Source organism: Delphinus delphis, chromosome 9 (assembly GCF_949987515.2).
Source record: "Delphinus delphis chromosome 9, mDelDel1.2, whole genome shotgun sequence".
NCBI lineage: Eukaryota > Metazoa > Chordata > Mammalia > Artiodactyla > Delphinidae > Delphinus > Delphinus delphis.
In genome coordinates, this window is record NC_082691.1 from 33,697,261 (window position 1) to 33,723,184 (window position 25,924).

The 25,924-nt window shown below is 40.4% G+C and overlaps 1 protein-coding gene across 1 annotated transcript in view; it reads right to left on the minus strand.

The window, feature by feature from the left end:
* Positions 1-25,924, minus strand: part of DNAH11 (dynein axonemal heavy chain 11) — a 313,588-nt gene that overhangs the window by 119,727 nt on the left and 167,937 nt on the right. The window contains 10 exon segments of the mRNA XM_060020402.1: positions 7,196-7,338; positions 7,758-7,881; positions 8,804-8,966; positions 12,817-13,010; positions 13,281-13,442; positions 14,959-15,198; positions 16,868-16,970; positions 17,765-17,930; positions 20,571-20,775; positions 24,350-24,523. Coding sequence (XP_059876385.1) covers positions 7,196-7,338; positions 7,758-7,881; positions 8,804-8,966; positions 12,817-13,010; positions 13,281-13,442; positions 14,959-15,198; positions 16,868-16,970; positions 17,765-17,930; positions 20,571-20,775; positions 24,350-24,523 — 1,674 coding nt within the window.

Consider the following 25,924-nt stretch of genomic DNA (forward strand, 5'->3'; position numbering starts at 1 on the left):
GGGAGAATATTCCCCATCCCCCGAACAGGCGTCATCTACCTCCAAGTATTGAAGGTCCCTGAAATATATCCCCCAATAGTTCCTGACAATTGCAAATGACCAAATTGGCTTAAGTTAGTTTCCAGTAGTGGATTGGAAAGAAAGGTCGGCTAAGAAAATAAAGTTAAAAATGCCTTAGACAGCTGTGCTCTCTTCTAAAAGCAAATTCTCACAAGTAAAAAGCAAACCCTGGAATCACCATCTATATATTTTCTACAGCTCTAATATCTGGATGTCAGGAACTTGCTTTTGGAATCCATACCACAGCATTTTCTATTCCCTTTTTTTTCCCTCTACACAGGTGTTAAGACTCGTTTGCAATAACCCTCTTTTCATTGTGCTTTGGAGTACATTTCAATTTCTTTTAGATAAGATCCCATGTAAGTACACATTAATTTGCATATTACTAACAGGCCTCAGTCCATTTCCTCTTGTAATGGAAATTTGAATTGCTATTATCAGTGTATTTTTTTCCAGCTGATATAGTTTATTCTCAGAGGGAATCTTCCCACACGTTCACTTCAGAAGCTTCTATCCATAACTTGTGTTTGCATTTATCCTCAAAAGTCTCAGTATTTTTCAAGATTGATAAGATCTGAATCTTACTGAGAGAATCCTCCTGGGAATGGAGGTTTAGCCTAGAAACAATTCCTCGGTTTGATTGTTTTACCATCACCTTATTAACTTTATGTATTTTCCTGTATCATCCCCTCACCTAATAACCTTTTAACTTCAATTATTTTTATGAGATTCAACAGAATTTTCACCATACACACATTCTATGCATATTTACATTTATTTTCTTTTTAGGTAATACACAATGAAATCATTCCCACAGCCTTTCATGTGTGTATATTCTTCAGTACAGATTTTTACAAGAGTTAAAAATTTTTTTCATTGGGGAGTTTTAGTTCTTTTCTTTTTTTTTTTAATGCAAATTCATAAAGAAATTGCATGTGGAAGCCCAATAGACAGCAAAGAGCAAATGCATTCTTGAGGAGTAAAAATAGTAGGAATTATATTCCCCACTATATTTCCCTTCCTATATATTAATCCTGTATATATGAGGAGAAGAATCCCTTGTCATAGTTGCCCTGCTTGTCTCCAGGGCTGGCGCTGCCCACACATTACCTTCCAGGCCAGTCTGCAGCCCCATAACCTCGTATAATAGTGTTTTTCTTTTTCTAAAACAGAAAATCAGATGCCTGAATATCTATTAAGTGGGTCCATATGTGAACCATGTTATGCAAGGCTTCTGCGTTATGATCTGTGCTGCTCTGCTAGCAGCGTGGTTGCATTTTTGCTGACACAACGTGATAACTCGATACATGTGCAGTTGGGAGAACAAGCGCCATCGGTGCTGGCAAACCCCATTTTTAGGCATTTAACATATGATATAGGTAGCATTTCAAATTGGTAGTATAAGGAAAGATTCTATGATAACAGGTGTTGGGACAATTTGGGGGAGAAAAAGTAGAAAAGCCACCTTATATTGCACAAGGCAATCCAGGGCTAAACATTAAAGATACTATAAATTAATTTAAAGAAAATTCAGGATAATACTTTCATAACCACAGAGTATGAAAATGCTTCCTAAAAAGCCTTAACACACAAAATCCATGAAGAAAAAAAATAAGACTTATTTAATATATAAATGTAAAACAGAAGTCATTGTAAACAAAATTAGCAGAATTATGGTGAACTTTGAAAAGAACTGGCAACACTAAAACAGACAAGGACATTATGGACATATGGCTATTATTCAGCTATATAAAGAGCTCCTATAAATCAATAAAAAGTCTAACAAACCAATAGGAAAGTTGGCAAAGGGTAAAAATGGATAAAGGTTTCCTACACTTATTTAAAATAAAGCATGTTTGAGTTAAATAGTTCACTCCATACACGAAATTCTTAGAATCATTTGATTTTTTTTTTTTCCTGTGGGAGACTTCGAATCAAAAAGGCAAAGAGGGAGGTAAAGAAAATAGTGAGAGATGTGAAAAAAAAAAACATAGTTCTGAGTATGTACTTTGTATGTGTGTCTATACACATAGAAAACTGGAAGAAAATATACCAGTATGTTTCCAGTTGTTATCTCTAGGCAATATAACTGAGCATAGTTTTTATTTTCTTCGTATGGTTCTGTATTTTTAAGTTCTCTAAAATGAACATATATATCTTATGTTATCAAAAATGAATCTCCTCTCTCTCTATATATACATATATATAACATATACTTATGTATGTATATAATACATAATATATATAATTTAAAAATACAGAACCATACGAAGAAAATAAAAACTACACACACATACCCCCACCCGTAGATAGACAGACAGTTAGATAACCAAACACACAGATAACTAAATTCTTGGGAAAGAATCAGGGGCTGCTACATACACTAAGGGTTCTTTTCCTTACGGCATCACGTGGCCAGGAAGGAAGGCAAGAAAGAAGAGTTTTCAGGTTAACTAAAGTTATTAGGAGAGAAGATGAGAGTACTATACTCTAAGGGTAAATAAGAATTATGCAGGAAAGGATGCACACATACACAGATGTGAAGGAGAGGAGGCACTTGGCACTGACTCACCGGTCTACTTCAGCTGCCAACAGGTTCTCACTACCCCTGCATTCCAAATAGGAACTGAGTTTGGGTGGTGAGCATGGGTAATGGGGTGGTAACTACACATCATTTAGCTTGACCTGCCAGGTGTGCTCGCCAACTCTTGTAACACATTAAGCTTCCCGTGTTGCCCAGCTAGGAACATATGCAAAGGAAGCATCAGCTAGCTCATCAGAAATTCTGAGTCTTTAGCACATGCTGGTGAATATCACAATATATGAAACTAACAGAGAAATCCATTATTCCTTAGAAAAAATTCTGAGGATTTGCGGGTAATACACACAGATGAAGAGAAAGAAGCTGCCATTTTCTTGCTAAAAGGAGACCCGTTTCTTTGCCGCATCATTTCTCCCTCAGGGTAAGGTGCTGACCACTGATCTTTCTCATGATGCAGCAAACTAAGTGAAGGCCAAGAAGGATGAGAAGTATTTGAGGGAGAGATCTTATTCCTCCTCAGCATGTAACAAACAAAAAACAAACAAACAAAAATCTTCCTACCCATTTTAGTAGGGAAGAGATAAATTATTCAATTAGTAATCCTGTGACAATAGGGAAAAATTATCCATACCTAACTCCAAAATAAATTCTAGCTGGTACCAAGGTGCATACGAAAAAATGTGCCTACGAAAAGGCTCAGACAACAACAGAGGTAAATATAAAACTGATCTCGGTTTCGGTAAAGCCTGCCAAAGCATAGAATCACAGGAAACGCATAGAAGAAAGGCCTGATGGATTTAACAATATGAAAATGCAAAACTTCTGTACTATATGAATATTACTAAGTTCAAAAAGAACAACCATGTAATTATCTCAAGAGAGGCTGCAAAGAAATCCAATAGGTAGATATTTCCTTGACAATACACATCCTGAGTCAAAAGCCAACATATAATGTAACAGTGAAACATGAGAAACACCTTCTTTTGTAGATTTGCCAATGCAGTGAGGAAGGAGGACGGATAAACAGAATATTAGGAAAGACAAAATATCATTATCTGCAGGCTATATATCAACCAACTAATAGAAAATGATTGATGAGGCAGTAAGGTAGCTGGTTACAAAACTAAAAATCAACAGCTCTCCTATATAGAAACAATATACCAGTAGAAAATTTTATGAAGGAAATAGTTCTTCTACAAAAGCAATGTGACCTTTTATCATGAAGATTCAATTCTCCCTAATTTAAAAAAAAGCTTTCAGTAGGATTTCAACCAAAATTTAAATGAAATGTGTTTAGAATCTGACAAAATGATTCTGCTGTTTATCCAGGCATTAAAAACATGTAAAAGCAACAAAGAAAAACTAGATAAGGGCAATGAAATACTAGATACGAAAAAGTATAATAAAGTTTTCATACCTTACATAGTACAGAGCTGGAATCAGTAGGAGTAACAAGAAAATAGAATAGAGGACGTGGAAATAGACCCAGTTAACATGGCTATCTGGCATATAATAAAGATGGTCCTTTAAATTAGTAAGGAAGAAATACATGGTGTTGAGATAAAAACACATCTTTTGGGGGGAAAAAAAAAGTAACCTGAAACCTCTCGGCTCACTCTTTGTCATAAACAATAATAAATATATTCCAGATGTAGCATAGTTTTAAACATAAAGCATGAAAGCATGCAGGCCCTGGAATGGCTGACACTGCTTCTATTCTAAACCAATTTCCAATTTTACTCATAAAGCCTTTGTGACAAGATCAAATATCCACTTCCCCATACTCCCTGGTAGGTGGAGGTGACAAGGGACACACCTGTGATCAGTAAGACATCAGCTTAGGGATTTGGGGGGAGCTTTGGATTCCTGATTCAGAGAGCCCCAAGTCTCCTTCCCCACTCTTTCTTCCTACCGGGAATATAGACCCTACTGCACTCATCGTGTGATCACGGGGCAGGAAGCAGCAGGGTGGTCACTGGCGGGAGAGAAAGACGGAAAAGCATGGGTTTGTAAGGGGATTACTGAACTAGTCTGGACTCTGACATGGGAGGGAGGCTTTCAGGAACTGGTCTTGGACATTCTCTTCATTTGTAGCCCAAATGAGTTCCAGTAGCTTCTAGTGAAGAGTTTTTAAATCTTGGAGAGAAAAACACTTTCCTAAACATGTTAGAAACCCCAAATCCATAAAGGCAAACACTGATTAATCTAGGATAAAAACTTAAAATTTTTTCCAGAGTTATAAACAAACAGACATGTACCATATATACATTTAAAAGATAAATGATAGAACAGGAAAAATATCCAACACATATATATAAGCCTAATCACTTAATATGCACAGAACTCACAAACAAAAAACCATGTACAATTCAATGGAAAGCCTCGGAGGTTACTCAGCATCACTTCTGCTGAACTATACCCTACTCTATTAGCTGAAGCAGTCATAAGCCCACCCAGATCCAAGGAGAGGGGACCTGAATCCCACCTGTGAGTCAGAAGAGCATCAGAGAAATTGCAGGCACAATTTAAAACTGCTACAAGCTGTAACTATTGAATTTAGCAATTCCCGAGTTAAGAATTTATCCTACAAGAGCAAGCAAAGCTGTGTATACAAGATGCATGTAAAGGACGCTCATGCTAGCATTATTTGTAACAGTGGTTGTCAAATTGCAGCATGCTTCAGAATCACCTGGAGGGTTTGTTAAAACAGATTTCTGGGTCCCACCCGGAGTTTCTAATTTAAGAGTTCTGGGATGGGGCTGGAGAATTTGCATTTTTGAAAAGTTCCTAGGTGACGTTGATTCTGCTGCTCTGAACAACAGACTTGGACTGCTGCTGATTTATTACATTACTGTCTCAAATTCTATTATTGTACTTATTTTCCCATTTCACAAAGAAAATCTGATCCAAGCATATCGCAGTGGAACAGGGAGAAATCCCCGGCCTTGTTACAACCTGGCCAACAGATGCTTAGTCACATTTCTGATGGGCAGAAAACTGTTTGGGCAACTGAACCTTGAATTCTGACTTCTAACCTCAGCCCAGAATTGCTCAGTAAGACCAATGTGGAATTTGAAACAGGAGGGTGGAGAAGAATCATAGTTACTCTATTCCTTAACCTCCTCACAGAGGTATATTCACAGCTAATGCCACTTCCCATCCCTTCCTGCGTACTCCAGGCTTTACAGGAGCTGCAAAGTCCATTCCTAACTTTATTTATTCATTTATTTTTGGCTGCATTGGGTCTTCATTGCTGCGTGCAGGCTTTCTCTAGTTGTGGCGAGCAGGGGCTGCTCTTCCTTGTGGTGTGCGGGCTTCTCATTGCGGTGGCTTCTCTTGTTGTGGAGCACGGGCTCTAGGCGCGTAGGCTTCAGCAAATGCAGCACGTGGGCTCAGTAACTGCGGCACGCAGGCCCTACATGGGCTTCAGTAGTTGCGGCACAGGGGCTCAGTAGTTGTGGTGCTCAGGCTCTAGAGCGCAGGCTCTGTAGTTGTGGCACACGGGCTTAGTTGCTCCGTGGCATGTGGGATCTTCCCGGACCGGGGCTCGAACCCATGTCCCCTGCATTGGCAGGAGGATTCTTAACCACTGTGTCACCAGGGAAGTCCTCTGTTCCTAACTTGACAGGTGTGGAATACTAGAAGGAGCAGCAAAGTAGTAACTTTTCTAGGTTACTAAGCATTACTATACTAGGAAGTCTCAATTTTCCATATTAGCATTTTCAATTGGCTTTCTGCCATGAGTGTGGAGGGGCTTCTTGTTCTAATACTTCATCCTTCTTGCTGCTCTTATTTGGTTATATTATATTCCTATATGCTACACTAAAGCATGGAGTAGTTTCTGTGGAGGAACCCTGGGTTGAGCCTCAGATCATCTGAGTGATAGGCCATAATTATTTGCCCTGAAGTACTAACAAAAGAGTCACTTCCTTAACTCAAGCTCTTCCTCTGCTCCCTTAATGATTTACAAAACCCTTGCTTCACGCCAATTTACTTTCCCAGCCTGATCCACCTGGTTCTTCCTACAGGAATTCTCCATCCCAGTCATTTAGAGCTATCTGGGGTTTCTCCAAATATGTACCGTGCATTCCACCTTTACTCTTCTATAAATGCTATTTCCTCTCCCTGAAAGTTCTTCCCCACCCCATCGCTTCCCCATGAATTCTAAGCCACACTTGACACACAGCACATCACTTCCTCCAGGAGGGTCTAGTGCCATTAGGAAGGATGCTGTATGCCTCTGGAATCACACAGCACCATTCACACTGGTCCCATACTACCACTATTTGTGGTGTCTCTTGTCTCCTGTAATAGTGTAAGTTCCTCAAGGACAGAGACCATGTTCAGTTCACTCGAGGAGTGCAATCTGCTCAGAGCAATGCTTTGTAGGAGCCCAGCATCACAGGAAACCTGAAGAAGGTGCCCTCCAGGCACTCATGGAAAAATGCAAATGTCCTTTCAAAATGAATGACTGGATGTCCTTACAAAATGAATGAGTGGAATTCAAACTTCTCATATGAACTGCGAAACAGAACCATAGCAGAGTTCTAACAGCATGTTTAACTAAATGCAAATAAAGCAAATGTTTCTTACTTTCAGCTGTAGTCGCACCCGGGCCAAAAAGAACTTCCAACAATTTTCTCTGGAGTCCACCATGCCCAGACCATGAACTTCACTACGAATTCCAGAAATTATCTTGTCTACATCTTCATCACTGAACAGATCAGGGACTTCCCCTGCCCCCAAAGGAATGAGTAGAATTATTAAAAGACTGCCACAATTTAAATTTTATACATGACTTGAAATGCTTTATAATACAAAGTTCACCTTTAAAGAGTTTGAAACAGAAACGCAATTTTTCTTTTTGCATTTACAAGACACACAACACACTGAGGACAAGCTATGACGAATCCACCCACTAAACTCGCCCATGTAGGAATAACATTTACTTCACTGAAGGCCTCTCCAAGGCATCTCACATCCGCAAGCAGACTGAGAAAGAATATACTTCAAATTAGTTAGGTTTATAGGTTTCTCCTCAAAGAATGCCCCAGCAAACACCTCAAAGACAAATTATCTCTATTTAAAGTTCACTGAAACTACAGATCATTTGTCTTTGGGGAAGATCTTTCATGAAATGTGTTGATTTAATCACCTGATGCCAGCAAGTCATTAATCAGCACGAGAAAGCTCTCATCTAGAACCTGTGCATCTGTCAGCAGGAACGCAGTGGGCATGTTCTTGGCTCCGGTTCTGACGTACAAATTGGCAAGATCTACCTGTAAGGAAAGGAGGCCATTATTCACGCTGTATTAAAATGCTGGTGTGACGTTGGGAGTGTGTGTGCGAGGGCTAGGGAGAACTGAGGCGCTACAATGGGAGGGCTGTGTGCTGTCCTTTCCCCCGTTTACATATTCTTTCCTCACAGTGACCATCTTCTTACGGGGGCAAACAGCATGACGTCACCTCCATTTCTGGCATATAATGATGAGTATCGTGTTTGTGGCCTAATGGAGCCCAAGACGCAAACAGGCTCCTGAGAAACAACTCCCTTCTCTTCCAGTAAAAGTGAAATGCAGTAACGCCACTGTCAAGCAACGCAGTTAAAAGAAGTTTTTGTCTCATTTCAACAGCTGTCTACTTCATTGGCTGGTGTCTTATGTAGTTAGTTTTATTTAGTAATATTGAAAGCACGTGGTTTGGTTTTTTTTGCTTTAAAATAGCACTCGCCACAAACTCTAAGTACTATTTTGTAAGTACTGTTGTAACTCAAAAGCAAAATTTTAAAAACACGTCAGAGCTTCTTGACTGTGTTCCCATCATATTTTATTTTCATAATCTGCTTCAAAGTGGAAGAAATCTCTTCGCGCTTGTTAAAAAAAAGTAAAAAGAAAAGTATCTTTTTTCCCCTCACTCCATCGTATGGGGCCATGAATACTGCTGATTATCAAGTATGGTCAATGCAAAAGAAAAAACATGTTTGTGTAAGCAAGTATTTAATAAAATATTTTCTGAGCCAGTTCTACAGGCTTATAGGCTTATATACCTATAAATGTTGGTAGCAATTTGCTATTACTAATCTGACCATGAAGGAGAAACCGCCAACTAAATCCTCTAAAGAGCTTCCCCCCCCCCATGGATGACGGGAGCACTTATATCCTAGGGCAGAAGGGGCACGGGGATGCCCATCACTGTACTTACCCGAAGTTCTTGGATTCCAAAGCCTTCGGTCAGAGTGATCTGGAAGACCTCGAGGCTGCAAACGTGGGCCGCCAGGCGGGACAGGCTCTGCTTGCCACTGCCCCCCACTCCAATCAAGAGCGCGTAACCCCGAGGAGCCCGCAGGATCCGGCTGATGCGACACCTGGGGAGAGGAAGCACACCCCCTGCAGATGATATCCAACGAGCCCCGGGGCCATGTCTGTTTCGTTTTTCACATATTTAGATACTAAATTCCGATTTTCATGTCAGACTTTCCGTCCCTGTTCCTGTCTTCCCATTAAACAAAGATGCCGCCCAAGTCTGCCCCCGCATCGCTTGCCTAACAAACCATCCTGGTTAATGACGTCTGGACTCTCACTGCTGTATTACTCTCCACCAGAAAAGGACAGAAAATGAAGACGTGGCCTTTCATCAAAGTGTCACATTTTCCTGATAAGCAAGAAAGATCCTAACCTCACATCAGCATCCACGTACAAGGACATCAAAGGGGGGATATTTTTGGGCCAGAAACCTTTGCTATAGAATTACTGTGGAAAGAATGGATTTGTTCAAACCAACACACACCTCACGTGTGACTTGCTTCATGCATTTTAAACACCTGCCTTTTTGTATGATTCTTAACGTCCTTTGCACTAAAGCTTTCCCTGTGCCTCGAGCTGTCTAAAACATTTACTGAAACTGTTAGAATCCCAGAGTTACATTTCTGGCGAGGTCAACTAATCCCTGTTCTGTATTACTGAAGAGATTCTCAATGCTTAAACTTTTGATACTATTGCTATATCTTACAGTTAGGAATAAGTTGGCTTTAACATGATCAAAATATGCGTTTGGTTGAAGAAATTTGCCATAATTATGTCATAAATATTAAGAAAAATAACAAAACAAAATATAAGCATATTGAAACCCAAATGCAGAAGAAAAAAAAAACCAAACAAAAAACCAAAAAACCACACTGTTGTATTTGCTCTCAGCTGCTTTCCTGAATGAATTTAAACTTCACGCCCTGAATGCTCCACATAGATTTTTTTTTTTTTTAAAGAGTGCTTTTTGAAAAAATGAAGTTGGGGTCACTTATACAAGGACCAACACATGTGAGCATTTCCTGAAAACCTTCAATAGCTGAAAAGACAGGTTATCTTTCCAAGCTCAGCCATCGCATTACATTTTATTTGACAGGACCACACAACAAGACCACCTTGGGAAAGCTCTGAGGCTACTCTAACACGAGTGACACCCCAAGTTACAAAGCAGGGTTGTCATTTCATTTTAATGTGTGCTTTGAGGTCTGCACCTCACCAGAGTCTCTCAGTGGCAAAAGTCCCTTTCTACAACATTCTAGGAGGACACTCTCTGAAATCATCTCTGACACTGAGTAAATCAGCTTCTAGCTCATAATCCCTGATCAAAGTAATGGCTTTCCCTTTAGGTCACCGAGAACTCTGTATTGAAGGATTAGAGGGGAAGACTCTTCAGCGCCAATGGGACATCTCCTCCACCCGAGCCACGACAGACGGTCACTGTATACTAACCCAACCAGCAACAGTATTACTAATAACCCACTTATCACCACGGTCAGAGATTCTAACTGAAGCTTCCTGTCTGTGTAATCAGAGGATTGCAACTGCAAAGGGATCAATAAAACAATCAACACCTCACATGCTTATAATAACTGATGATGGGGAGACCTCCCAAGTTTTTCTTAGGCACTTGGGCTCAACATTTAATCTGCTCAAATTTTCTTCTGAAAATTGAATTCTCCACGTTTTTTGGGTCTGTTTGAGTCGCCTTCCTCACATACTTCCTTCTTTCTTGATTTATTTCATTATTTTAATCTTTGCCCAAATATCACTTGTTTGAAAAGCCAGTGTTGTTCACTGAATGGCTTCCCCCCAGACTCATATATTGAAGTCCTAACCTCCAGTATCTAAGGATATAAGCTTATTTGGAAATAGGGTGATTGAAGAAGAAACTAGTTAGGATGAGGTCATAGGGGAGTAGGGTGAGCACCTTATCCAGTACGACTGGTGTCCTTATAAAAAGGAGAAATTTGGATACAAACACACACAAAGGGAAACTGCCATGTGAAGATTGGAATTAGGCTGTCACAAGCCAGGGAACTACCAGAAGCAAGGAAAGAATTCTAGAACAGATCCTCCCCAGCACCTTCAGAAGGAGCACAGCCCTTCCAGCCCTTCAGATTTCTTGCCTCCAGAACTGTTGAGACAATAAATATCTGTTTTTCTAAACTTCCCAGTTTGTAGTGTTTTGTTAGAGCAGCTCTAGGAGACCAGGACAGCCACTGAGAAATAATGGTGACTAGGAGAACAGGATTGGAAGGAAAGATGCAATCGACTTCCCACATGGCAGCAGCAACGGCAAGCTGTTTAGACTTTTCAACAAATCCTGTCATTCCCGTGCTAAAATCTGACCCAAAGCTTCTCACTGCAGTTAGAATGAAATAAACCCCGCCTCCTCTGGTTAAAAGGAAACACACTGTACACGTGAGGCCTGTGCCCACCTCCCCATCTTGTCATATACTGCTCTCCCCACTTCGCCAGGATGCTGCCACAATGACCCTCTTTCTGCTTTTGAACGTTCAGTCTTGAGGCCACATGACATCTGCCCATACCTAGAATGTCCTTCCTCCACATCTTTCCATGCCTAGCTCCTGCGTATCATTTTGATCTCACCTTAAATGTCACCTCCTCACATAGATAGCCAGTCTCTCTTTGGGAATCCACATGTTTATTTCTCAGAGTCAATCAATTTTATTCCTCAGCAGGACATACCACTTTCTGCCATTTTTCTCACTTGCTTATTTGTTCATATCCGTATAAATGCATCGCATCACTAAAACATAAGCTCGATTAGAGAAAGAACTAGACTGTCTTTGCTGCTGTCTCCCCAGTACCTCAGGCAATGTCTGACAGCAGGGGTGCCACAGACAGTCGCATAATCTGTGCACTGCACAGGATGCCCAGGCTAGGAGGTAAGAGCCTTGTCAGCCATGCTCTACACCAGGAGAGGGGCCTTTTTCTAATTTTCTACCCAGAAAACATGGCCCTCCCTCTTTTTTTCTAATATGCACATAAGTACTGAATAGGCTGGCAATGTTCCTCTTTAGCACTAAGTAGGCACTCAATCAACATTCTTAACCAAAGAAAATCAGTTTGAGTCCATCCTGCCTCTGCCACTTACGAACTTTAAGACTTTGAACAAGTCGCTTACCTTCCTCTTTCTTAATATTCTTACCTAACAGAGGTACAGTAAAAGGAAATGAAATTATGGCTCTGACAGCACTTCAAAAAGTAGTGTACCTTGTAAGACCTTATTAAGATTGTGACATAATTTATAGACACTTAATATTTTTTAAAGGATCCATGACACCTAAACCTATTATTATTTATTTATTCATTTATATAAAACTCATCTACTATTATACAAAGAATTACGTTTGATATTCTTGTATTTGCTGAAGGTAAGCAATAAAAGCTCTTAGTGACCTTCTCTGAATCAGGCCCATACAGTCATAGTTATATAAACTAAGAAGATTTGAATGACTTTTTGCAGAAGATAATTTTCTCATCTAACTCAGATTATCAATTACTTTTCTTTAGTGTAAAAGTCAATTTCCTTCCTACATATGTACATTCTTGAGGTCTTCTACAAGTTGCCTCTGGCTTATGACATGGTAAGTGGTGCATTTACTGGGATGTGACATATTTATGTCATTTAAGAGGGTTGTGGCTTACCTTTGTTTTTTCTTCTTGTGTTGTCAATCAAGTTTTCTTTTTTTCTTTTTTTTTTGAGGTAACATTGGTTTTTAACATTATTTAAGTTTCATGGAGACACTTAGTTTTATACTGTATGGCAAACAAGAAGTAAGAACTGATAGTTCCAAGTATTCAACAGATCACACTGAACAACAACAACAATTGTGGACACCCAGCCATTTTTACTTTGTGGAAAAGCATCACAGCCAGTCAACTCACACATGTTGCATGGCGTCTTCAAATAAAACAAGGTGCATGGCGGCATTGAGTTCGTTGTAGTTATCTAAGGCTTCGGTCAGAAATGTCCTCAGCACCTCCCAGTCTCTCATCGGCAGGTAACACGGGTCTTTGCTGCCATTAGCAAAATGGCAGTAGATGAGGGGCTGTTGAAGCAGCACGGAGCTGTCTACACCCTGCAGGAGGAGGAAGAGAAAGACACGGTCGTGTCAGTCTCCAGAAATGATTCATCTGGAGGCAGAGTGGCCTATGCAGGGAAAAGCTTGCAAATCAAACCATGAGTAGGTGGGTATGCTGCTCCCCAGTACAGGCCAACTGCACCCTGGGGTCACAGCTGTTTCAGCCAGGTAAGAGTACGCACAATTCATTCACATCCTTATCCCATTTCTGCCCCAATGCCAATTTGTGCCAGAGCAAACAGTGACCTCTGGCATTCATTTACTTACTTCAAAATATTTACTAGCAGTTTCCAGCATGTTTTTATGAAACAAATTACGATCCTTTGTGTCTATCAGTTTGTCTCCATAAACACGAGAAGATTCATGAAGCCACAGGCGTATTAAATCATTTGGACCCTTTAAGCACTCAGGAGAAGCAAATAAAATCCCCTACAAGGCAAGAGTGATAAATATTAAAACTTCAGAAGGTGGTGGCATTCCAAGATAATATTTCCTTTTAACGTTTTCTTTAACTGTGTACTGAATTTAGCAATACACTGAGTTACAAGAAGTGTTATAAAGAGTAGTAGATACATATTAGTAGTTGTACTCTCTGATAAGCAACATTTAAAAAATTAACTGTCATTTATACCCATTTTTAGGAATGCAGCTAACACTACTTCAAGAGTCAGCCTAGGAACTAAATACCAGATTTTAGAACTTGTACCTGCTGCCTTCAGTGAATTAAGTTTCCAAAACCAGAGTACAAACAGCACACATGAAAGTCACAGGATGATAATAATTTTTACTCTAAAATCCTGTGATATCATTTAATCTAACCCGTTCATTTCACAGATGAAACATATGAGACCCAAAGTCCACTGCCTGAATTCACCCTTCATGGGTAGTCAAAGCATTTTTATTCCCCCCTTTCCTCAACACTGTCCTTCATATCTTGGATTCATATAGACCCAGTCCTCCTGGAGAGAGTCACTGTGCTCTGGGCTTATGGGACAACACCAAGGGAGTCATAGAGACTTAGCTGCAAAGGCTAAAGAACTGGTTGATATCACGTGTAGCTGAAAGACTGGATATGAACTGTGAGAAGACAGGCCTCTCACCCCATGGTCTCCCTTCCCTCCTAAGATCAAAAATCTGCTTTTAAACACCACTTTATTGAGCACAGTCTTTCAGGCGGGTGCTAGAAATATCGAGATGAAAAGGAATGGTCCACGTTCTGCGGAAACTTTTGCCTAATGCGGTGTGAGTTTTAAAGCAGTTGTGGAGTGATTTAGAAAGGAGGGCTATAAAAGTATAAAGAAACAAAAATCACCAAATATAAAGAAGTCTCATGAAGTTTTCATATTCAATCAGTTTACTACTTCTGTCACAAAAGAACTTTGAGCCATAAATAACTCTTCAACTGCTTTTACTCTACCAAGTAGGCCACATAAGTTGGATATTTTCAGAATTCAAAAGTTTTGAATTCCTTCTTTGGAACTTCCTTTCTAAATCATATACATACATACTGCCCTTTTACCAGATAAGCAAGTTTAGTGTCAATGCCAAACCAAAATAATCTAGGAATTTAAGAAATTATAATTTCTCTTGATGCATGTTTTAAAACTGTATCACATACATATTAAAAAATGAAAAATTATCCCTCTTACTTGCACAGAAACACTCAAATATTTATATGGAATAAATGAAATAGGGAACTAAGATTTCTACCTTAGCTTCTGTTGCTAAGTCTCTAGCAACCTAAGAGGACTCACTACTCTCACTGACAAAATGGGACTAATAAACCTGCCATACTAACTTCATAGAGAAGTTTATGGTGGAAAATGAAAGAATACATGCTCAAGTACGTAGCATAGTTTTCGACTAAGTTCTATGAATGAACGCCATTAATATTGCTATAATCAGTGTTCTACTCAAGACACATAACACAGAGCCACTGAGGTACCTGGAAGACGTTTGACAGGTCTCTCAGATTAAAGAGGTAGTGGAATTTAATGGCTGTGGGTAAAAAGTTGTGTGTCATGGTCTGATGGAATGCGATTGCTGCCTGTATCAAAGTGGGGCCACTCCTGAGAACTGACGGACCAAATGCTTGCTGCTGGAAATGGAAATTCAGGATTTGGCTGTAGATGGTGTTTAGTGCATCCATGGATGGAAAGTTGAATGCAAACACTGTGAAATGTCTCTGAAAAGAAAAACAAATATAAGAGTTGCATAAAATACAAAATGTAATGGGACCAGTAGATTACAAAAAAAGGGGGGGGGGAACCTTATTTTTTCAACTCTTCCTCTATCCATGCCCATTGCCATGTAACTTGGTAGTGCCTTCCACTCTCTCAGACTTCCCATAAGACTTGTTCAAGGCAACAGAAGGAGGTAGAAGTAACAGGGTACCAGTCACTGTCAGACGCTTGTGTTTCCACTTGCTGTCTTAAGGCTCTACCTCTGCAATGAATTCTACATGCCTGCCAAAGGATGAGAGACACGTGACACAGAGCCACGTTGTCCCAATCACAATCATTATAGCCAAAGCCACCCTGAGTAGCTGACAGTTAACTCCCCAACATGTGAACAAGTCCAGCCAAGATCAGCAGAGTCACCCAGCTGAGCTTCAAGGGACCGCTCATAAACTAGTAAACAACACTGACTGTTGTATGCTGTTGTTGTACGTACGGTGGTGGTGGTGATGATTATTTAAAAGCTTACATGCACTCAGAAAACCTGAACGTAAATATTTACTGTAGCTTTCCTCAGAATTGCCAAAATGTGGAAACAACCAAGGCAACCTTAAATAAGTAAATGGATAAACAAACTATGGTACATCCAGACAATGAGTATTATTCAGTGATAAAAAGAAATGAGCTATCAAGACATGAAAAGACATGGAGGAACCTTAAATGCATATTTAGGCTAAGTAAAAGAAGCCAGTCTGACAGGCGTAGAGAATGGACTTGAGGACACGGGGAGGGGTAAGGGTAAGCTGGGACGAAGTGAGAGTAGCACTGACGTATATGCACTACCGGATGTAAAACACATAGCCAGTGGGAAGCAGCCACATAGCGCAGGGAGATCAGCTCGGTGCTTTGTGACCACCTAGAGGGGTGGGATAGGGAGGGTTGGAGGCAGATGCAAGAGGGAAGAGATATGGGGATATATGTATACGTATGGCTGATTCACTTTGTTATACAGCAGAAACTAACACACCATTGTAAAGCAATTATACTCCAATAAAGATGTTAAATTTAAAAAAAAAAGAAAGAAAGAAAGAAGCCAGTCTGAAGAGGCTACATACTATATGATTCTAACTATACGACCCTCTGGAAAAGGCAACACCATAGAGACAGGAAAAGGATCAATGGTTGCCAGGGATTCGGCGGTGAGGGGGTTGGGGGGGAGAGGGCTGAACAGGTGGAGGGAGTACAGGACATTTTTAGGACAGTGAAACTACTCTATGTGATACTTTAATGACAGATACCTGTAATTATACATTTGCCAAAACCCACAGAATGTGTAACACAAAAAAATGAACCCTAATGTAAACTTTAGACTTCAGTTAATAATAACTTGTCAATATTGGCTCATCAGATGTAACAGATGCAGCACACTAATGCAAGGTGTTTTTAAATGGGTCACGGCGAGTATACGGGAACTCTCCGTACTTTCAGCTCATTTTTCTGTAAGCCTGAAACTGCCCTAAAAAGTCTATTAATTAAAATAAGTTTCCATGCTTCACCAAATGTCCAGTAGAACCATTCATCCTAATCTTTACCCCAAAGCACTAAGAATCAAGATCTACAACATGTGAGTATGATATTCAGGGGCTCTTTGGAGGAGAGCAGTATTCAACACCCTACCTGTAGTCTAGGATTGACAGTGAAACTGCCCACCATCGGATTCATGCAGGCAACATACTGACAGCTGTGGATTTCTTTAAGCATCACTTTCTGTCTATCATACCTGCAAGACAGAAAACAGAACCTTAAGTCCCAAAGCTCAAAATGACAACAAAACCCACCAATCCATAAAGGACTTCACCAATTGTTTCTTTCGATCTTTACAATCGCTCTGTGACGTTGAGCTTGTTAGCCTACCTGAGAGACATAAAAACTAAAGTTCAGAAAACTGAAGACTACATGGCTCCTTTGATGCCAGAATCAACATATGGAGCCAAATCAATAGGTACTATTACTGCTTAGAGATTCTCATGTGAGTTTGGTTAGAAACACCCACAGCAAGACTGGGGGACTGCAGACTGCAATGCCCAGATATTACCAGATAGTTACATCCCACAGAAAATGTCAAGCTTCCCCTAAGTAATTGAGTGTGAGTTAATGCATTAAGGAGCTTAACGCTTAAACTAGACAGTTTACGTCTCTAAGATACTTTTCAACCCACTTCCTCCAAAGATTCAAAGCAAACCTATTCCATTTAAGATGAGCAACAGGGGATGCAAAGTGAAACCCAAAACGTATCATAGAAAACGCTCCTCAGAAGAGGAAGAAACGGGGGTAATTCCATTTTTTTAAAACATTTTTATTGGAGTATAATTGTTTTACAATGGTGTGTTAGTTGCTGCTGTATAGCAAAGTGAATCAGCTATACATATACATATATCCCCATATCTCCTCCCTCTTCTCTTGTGTCTCCCTCCCACCCTCCCTATCCCACCCCGCTAATTCCATTTTTAAATGTTTATCCATAGTCATAATAAGTAGATTTTGGTAGAAAATACAATACAGACAATCGCTTACCAGTGACCATAATCAATATGCTGTCGAATCAGAGTGTGGGGCTGAACAGTGCCATATAAGTCCACTGCAGGCATATTCATGTCGTCGATAAAATAAACCAATTTTTTATTTCCTCCTGGACCATAGTTACGACCAGCTTTTTTCTCTAGAGGTTTCTCAAGTAAATCTGAAACCAATGTATAATTCTGTCCACCAAATAAAGTGTAACCTTCTGTTTATATATAATAAAATATAAACATATTTATATATGAATATAAAATAGAACCTTAGTCCTTTTTTCTCGTTTTTCCTCATCCTCTCCCCATTTCACCCACTCTGTGGCTTCAAGTACCATTTCTCTGCAGGTTAATCCCAGAAACATGTCTCTGTTCACCACCTTCTATGTCACACTCTCCTCGAGCTCACCTTGACTCTCCTTTCCTAGAGAGTCAGTATCTGCAGCGTGATGTCACACTGGCCATCACATCTGAGACCACACCATTGCTGACCTTTGCCCCTTCCTTCCCTGTACCTACTGTAAAACACGAACCACTGCTGGTCCACCCAGAACCTGGTGGATCAGTCTTTCTTTATCAAAACAGAGCCTAGGGACAGCTCAAGAATCTCTCACACCTCTCTTCTTGGGCCACAGGGTGCAGAAGTACAAGAAGATACTGTATGTAGACATTATCCTGTGTATACATCAAATTACATTTCTTCACATGCGTATCTGACTTTGTGTCGGTATGTTTAAGAGAAACCCATGAGTATAGAACATCTTGAACGGTGTGGATCTGAGATGTAGCATCTAATTACTTGCCGACTCTCTAAATGGACTATAAATAGCTTGAGGACGTGGAACTATACCACGCTCATCTGTATTCCTGATGACAACCACAACAAATAAGTAACTGTTAAAAGAACAAAGGAATGAATGAAGAAATATACAATGAATAAATTAACAAACCCCTCTTCCAAGCAGCATATGTGCATTTCCAAATGCTTGCTGGACAACAGACGCCTGTTCCCAAACTCAATTTAAAAAGCCTCTTCCCCACTCACAACCCATCTCTTCTTTTTAGACTTCTGTGCTCCTGTTTATAGAATTAACATCTCCCAGTCAGCCAGAAGCAAAGCCTGAATTTAGTCTTTCCCTCCTGGTCCCTGATTGGCCCAACCACAGCCTGTACATGTCTCTTCCTTTTCACCTTTCCCCCTACAACTCTAGTCCAGGGCACCGTTTCATTTGGCTAGCACACTGCTCAAGGGGACTGGTCTCCCCACCACAGACTTCTCCTCCCAAAGCAGAGCCTGCATCTTGTCAGTTCCTTGCTCCCCAACAATGGCTCACCATTTCCTACCATATGAAATATGTTCTCTTCCACTTGCATCTCAGCTCTCTCCACAGTCACAGTGACCAACCATCCCAGGTTGCCTGGGATGATCCCAGTTTTAGCACTACAAGTTCCATATCTTCCCAGCCTTTGGCAAAGTAGACAATTGGTCACTCCATCTATAATAGAACTCCAACCCGCCACTCCAGCCTTTGCCCTATCTTCTGCCTGACCACTATGCTTCAGTCAACTTAGAGATTCAATTAATTGAATATGTCCCACAATTTCCTCTCTTTCATGTCTTTGCTTAAGCTGATTCTTCTATCCTAAGTCCCCTTTTTGCCTGCATACCACCCCATCTCAAAGGTCTGAAACCCTTTCTTTAGAGTACACTACCTCTTTCTATTCCTCATGCTAATAGGCAATGTCTAAATCTATTCATGCCTGTATCCCTTCCAAGAATTAGCAAGCTGAACTTTGTTCAACTACTGAATTGCAGCCCTAGTCTTCCATTTACAAGCGATAAAGTGATCCCTTCTTCTGTGTCTGCAAATGAAAAACATGTATTGTACACAGTGTCTGGAGAGAAAGTAGATAAATCATACATATTTGCTAAAGAAATGAATGAAAAACTTCTGAGTCAGCTTTTTAACTGTTCCAGTCACAATGATGAAGAAGACAAACTTGATTAAGAAAGAGATTACAGAAAAATCGTTCTTGGCTGAGTTGATGTCCGTGATAAGAAAATATGTTATTAATCTTTACTGATAGAGCTGAGAAAACAGCAACAACACACACAACAAGAAAACACGTTCAGGGCAACAGGTTTCCTACAGTAGCGGACAGAAGGGAGTTCTGCTGCCCCCATTCAGCACAGCCCCATTGCTGTGCTGGCCAGAGTGACAGAGTTACCACTATCAGCTCTTTGTATCGATATCAGTGCTTCTCTACTTCTACACATCTACTTCATGTGCCCTTCCAAACTCAGAATGCCCCAAATCTATGTGGTTCCTTTGATTACGCTGACACATGTATTCAACAGTTAAAAATTATTCTCATAGCTCTTCTAAAATTTAACTAACAACCTGGGGCCTGTCATTTCATCAATACAGTTTGAATGAACTTCCCCCTAAATCAGTCCCTTACTTGAAAAGGTAACCAGTGCACTCTTCCTGGAGTATATTCTTCTGTTGCTAGGGCTCCGTGAAATTGATTAAAGCTAACCAAACGGTTTAGAGGCAAAGCAATGAACACTGTTGACGTAAATTCTTGCTGTTCTATACAGTAGTAACCCACAAAAAGCCAGGATATGGAAAGCCAAAAATCACAATATTCAGACAAAGTATATTTAGCCAGAATGGTGACAAGTAAAAATGCATCCTAAGCAAAATGTCTAAAGCCTAGCAAAAGTAATCATTTCTTTGGGCTGCATGTTCTGCCCTTGACAGTTTCTGATCTCTTGTTTCTCAAGTATGAACAGGAGGAACACTTACTCTGCAGAGCTGCCGATGTTGTGTAGTAGTTGAAAGGCACATGGGACACTGTATAAGCCTCGGAGAGACCTGCTAGTATGTCACCTACAAAGACTGTTTTTCCCACTCCAGCGTTTCCTACCAGCATCAGCGGCTGTCCTTTCTCAAGCAACAACTCTATGAAATATTGAAGACGAGTTGTCTCTGATGTGTGAACCAGAACTCTCTGGAGAGAAAAATAGAATGAGAGAAAGATCAGAGAGAGAGGCATTCCAAAATTTTGTATCTGAACCAACCCAGTCATTTTAGAATTGAGACCAAATGAATTCTTAGTTCTAAACAGCCAGTAGGAGAGATTCCACTTAATTTCTTGTTTTGAATGATCAGTTCAGACATCACAGCTTGAGAAGAGCAGCTGGGTAGTGCCATCAAAGTGCCACAGCAGAAGCAACTGATTTATATTTTCCAGTTAAGAGCTAGCACCGAAGGCTCCCTATCACGGAATACCTACACTCTGCCTAACCTTGTGTTACACATACAAGGGAATGCAGTAAATGCTTAAGAAACTGTCCACCACTCTTGAGGAGATGATAAAGCATGTGAAAAGCCAAGCCACAAACAACCAAAAATTGGTAGCAATTCCTGGGCCCAGTAAGATTAATGATTAATGTTCAAAATGATTAGGCACAATCCACGCTAAAGGAGTTCAGTGAGAGGAGAGACCAGCTTGGAGGAAACAGGCATTAAGTGAAATATTCACAAATCCAAGGCACTGTGGAAACTTACCGTGCATTGTTTTGTTAAAAATTCTCATAACATGTTTCTGTTTTGAAAATTGGCTATTTATTTAGATGCTACATCGTTTCACAAAAAGTTAGAGGTGGCTTACAAGAATACAATAAAACGAAGAATACAAGTAAAAGCCAGACTCAGGGAACAGAGACTAATATATAAGATGAGGAAAAGGGGAAGCAGACACAGACACGCAGGAAAGAGAAGCCTGCGTGGTGATTAAAGAGAAATGAATATGTCTTACATTGCTTGGTGGCCAAATTAAAAAGGGGATTAAAAAAACTACTTGCAGGATTTATATTGCTCATAAGAAAAACACATAAACTCTGTAATAAGGTCCACACATTAATACCCATAATTAACACCTACTGAGAGCTGAGTATGTGACAGGTTCTATGCTGAGCCCTTTGCACGCATTACATCATATGACACTCATAACAAACCTATGAGGAGAGTTTTGTTATCATTTCCATTTCAGAGATGATGAAGTTAAAGCTTAGAGAACATTCACAACTTGGCCAAACTCATAGGTGGTAGTACTTAGATTCAAACTCAAATCTGTCGGGAGCCCACGCCCTGTCTTACCTACCACAAAGAATGCTCTGCTGATCACGGACTGTATACACATTACCTGATGTCTTGGTACCTCTATTTCTCCATATGTAAAAAGGCTAGTAACAGTTCCTGCCTTAGAAAATTTTCATAAGGATTAAATTAGTTAATCTATGGAAATAAGGCACTTAGAAAAGGTCCTGACATATTATAATGTCATATTAGTATTTGCTACTATTATTGGCTCAGTATGGTTCTCCTCTAACATGTTAAGAGGTTTTTAATCAAATAGCCACATTTGGTGCAGTTGTGTATGCAGTAAGACTACGAAGTCCTGATAGGTTCTCTGTTGAATAAAATGCATCACTGATAAGGTGCATCAACCTTGTGATACCACTTTTTTGGTCGTGTGTGTGTGTGTGTGTGTGTGTGTGTGTGTGTGTGTACGTACGTGTGTGTGTGTTTCTTTTGGTTAAGTACAAATCCTCAGCTTTCAACCACCTAGATAATACTGGTAGGTAGCTTAAGTCTAGACAGGCTGAGCGGAAACAGAGATGTCAAAATCTATAAAGCAGATGGAGCAGACCTTGCTGGTTGCCTCCCAGAATCCATCTGTCCACTTCTTCCCTCCTGCCAGAGCCCCACTTCGTTCAAGTCTCTGCCCCTCCTCCACACAACCTGACTCCTGCAATGGTGTGATGATTGTCAAAGCTTAACCTCATTACCCTGGCCTGAGACTGGGTTAGAGGTGGCATGTGACCCCTGGTGAATTGGATACAGGGGGCAGTCTGCTCTGGGGCTTCTGCAAAAAGTTTCTTCAGTCTTAATAAAAAATATGAGAAAGTCTTCTTTCCCCCTAACTTGTTTCCTTCAAACTCCTGGGACCACTGAGTCATCTTGAGATCAGGAGGGATACCAGTCTTCAAGTGAGGCCAGTGTCAAGGCGAGAAGATCTGAATCCTTGGTGATATCACCAAGTCATAAGGCCTTCCTACCTCTGAATTTCTGGTTTGTAAAATGATAAGTTTCCTCCTGGTTAAGTGGTTATAGGGTGAAATGTGTCCTCCCAAAATTCATATGTTGGAGCCCTGACCCCAGTGTCACAGAATATGACTGTATTTGGAGATAAGGCCTTTAAAGAGGTGATAAGTTTAAATGAGGCTGAGAGAGTGGGACTTAATCCAATCTGACTGATATTCTTGTAGGAAGAAGAAATTTGGACACACTTCAAGACAGTGTCCAGGGATGTGTGTCTACAGAGGAAGGACCATGTGAGGACACAGCAAGAGATGGCCATCTACAAGCCAAGGACAGAGGCCTCAGGAGAAACCAAATCTACTAACACTTCAAACTTGGACTTCTAGCTTCTAAGACTATGAGAAAAATTAATTTCTGATGTTTAAGCCACTCAGTCTCTGGTAGTTTGTCAGGGTATCCCGAGCACACTAATACAAGCAGAGTAGGCCCCTAATTCAAAATGACTGGTAAAACGGAAATGTAAATACCAAGAAGACACACGGGGAAAATGCCATCATGTGAAGATTTGAGGGATGTTGCCACATTGCAAGGAACACCAAGATTTTCAGCGAACCACCTGAAGCTGGGAGAGATTTTCCCTTACAGCCCTCAGAAGGAACCAATCCTGCTAACACCTTTATTTTCAACTTCTAGCCTCCAAAACTGTGAGACAATAAACTTCTGTTGTTGAAGCCACCTAGTTTGTGGTACTTGGTTACTGTAGCTCCAAGAAACTCACACTGGATTTTCTTTTATTTCACACTACGTGCCTCCTGGTTAGTGTAGAAATCACCTGTATGCATTTCATACAGCACTACTTGAAATACTAAGCTCCAAAATCAATCAAAACGACGTGATGCTGAGAAAGAAATATAATGAAAAGCAAAACAGACTGAGGCAGAATCAGAAGATGGTTAAAGAATAACTTGATATATAAAAAATGTAGGACAAGTTATAAACAGTTAAAAGATGATAAAGATTCACTGAGATCTGTGAGCTGTCATGTGAATTTGAAAATATGAGTAAGAAGATCAAACATTCATTTTATGGCTTGAGGAGTAAAGGAAAGAAGTTATATGTGAAAAGCACTGTTTAAGAAATTCACACTAAGGTCAGAAGTAAGACTCACTAAACTAATAGAAACATGCTTCCGATTTGTATAAAATCACACAATTTCTAGGAAAATCTAAAGAAAGCTGTTACCACAGAATTAAACTGAAATAAAATTTAAAAAAGAAGTTGTAGAAATATAGAAACCATCCCACTAGTCCTTCCTATAACTTGAGATTCTTCTCTCCAAGGAAATACGTTATATGCTGACCATGCCAACAGTAATTTATTGATCAGGGAGGGAAAAAAAGACTGACTGCTCAAAAACAAACAAACAAGGCTCAAACCAGCACACGTGGCTTGAAGAGCACTGTGTTCCCCACACCTACCTGCAGAGGTGCCTCTGGATCCATAGTAAATTGGGGGATTTTATCAGCCCAAGGCAAGAATTTCTTAGTTTTGTGGTCCAGATAATAATCAAAAATTGTTCCCTGGGATGGAAACTTCACTCCTTTCATCTCTTTATGCCACCACTGACTGAATGCAGCTTGACAACCAGAAACCTAAGGAGAGCAAGAGAAATTCTTATTGCGGACTTAAAAGTAATTTTGAACACACAGAAAGCCCCTGCAAATATGGCTGATCACACAGTGTTTGCACTGTACAGGCTCATAATTACACATGGGATTGAGTAACTGACCCAAGAAAAAATAAATAACTAGAAGGAAGCTATAATGAATGACAATACCATCAAGGCAGAAAGCTATAATTGCCATATGTCCATCAGGTACAAATTTTCGGGAGTAATTATTAACTTAAAGAACAAGGTAAGCTTAGATGAACCTTCAGTGACCCCGAGGTTGTTCAATTCAATAATGGGCTATCATGCAAATCACCATGCTATAAGACAGTGGTTAGCAAATGGTGGTATTGATTTCTACTAATATCTCCATGAACTGAGGGTAAAATGAGGAAAGTAAGAACAAAGGAATACTTTAAAAAATTAGTAACATTATTGATTTAAATACTGTTCTTTGAGCTTATAGCCTTCCTGGAACTTTTGGCGTTAAAATATCCTTCCCTTTATAAAGCTATGGTGATAATAAATGGTCATTTAAAAATAAATGCCCTTATTTAGAAAAGCAGACAGTTGGTAACCCTATTTCATTCCTCCAAATCATTATTGAAATGTTGTTGGTCTTTGAAATTGGAAATCTGAGAAGCTCTGCCATGAGGGAAAGAACTTGGACTTGGTTTTCTAGCACAGCACAACTCAGTGGTCTAGCTGAAAACTCCACAAATCCCTGCCCTAGAAGAGAATCTTCCAGAGAAGATGACAGCGTAGGAAACAGGTTCTCCTTGCTAGAAGGTGCTTTTTTTTTGTTGTTGTTGTTGTTTTTTTCGGTACGCGGGCCTCTCACTGTTGTGGCCTCTGCCGTTGCGGAGCACAGGCTCCGGACGCGCAGGCTCAGCGGCCATGGCTCACGGGCCCAGCCGCTTCGTGGCATGTGGGATCTTCCCAGACCGGGGCATGAACCCGTGTCCCCTGCATCGGCAGGCGGACTCTCAACCACTGCGCCACCAGGGAAACCCGAAGGTGCCTGCTTTTATACGACGACAGGTACAAGCCCTTTGCTGCTAGATTAGGGTTTGGAAGATGCAGGAGGGGAAATTCCAACTGCGTACTAGCAACTAACAACCCCTTCTGTATCTACAGGATGACCTGGCCTAGACTCTTACATCCCCAGGATGAGCTGGCAAAGTGAGTTTTGGTGAACTCTAAGAACACTGTGCATGGTCCATTGCATTCAGCAATCTCACTTATCTAAGACTTCAAGTCCCATTTTTCTCCAGAAGAATTCTTAAACTTGCTTTTACTTTGGTGTCCTTATGTCCGTGGACTACGGCCCACTTTTTGTAAGACACTATCTCACACACACAAATAGAGACAGACAGGATGGCTG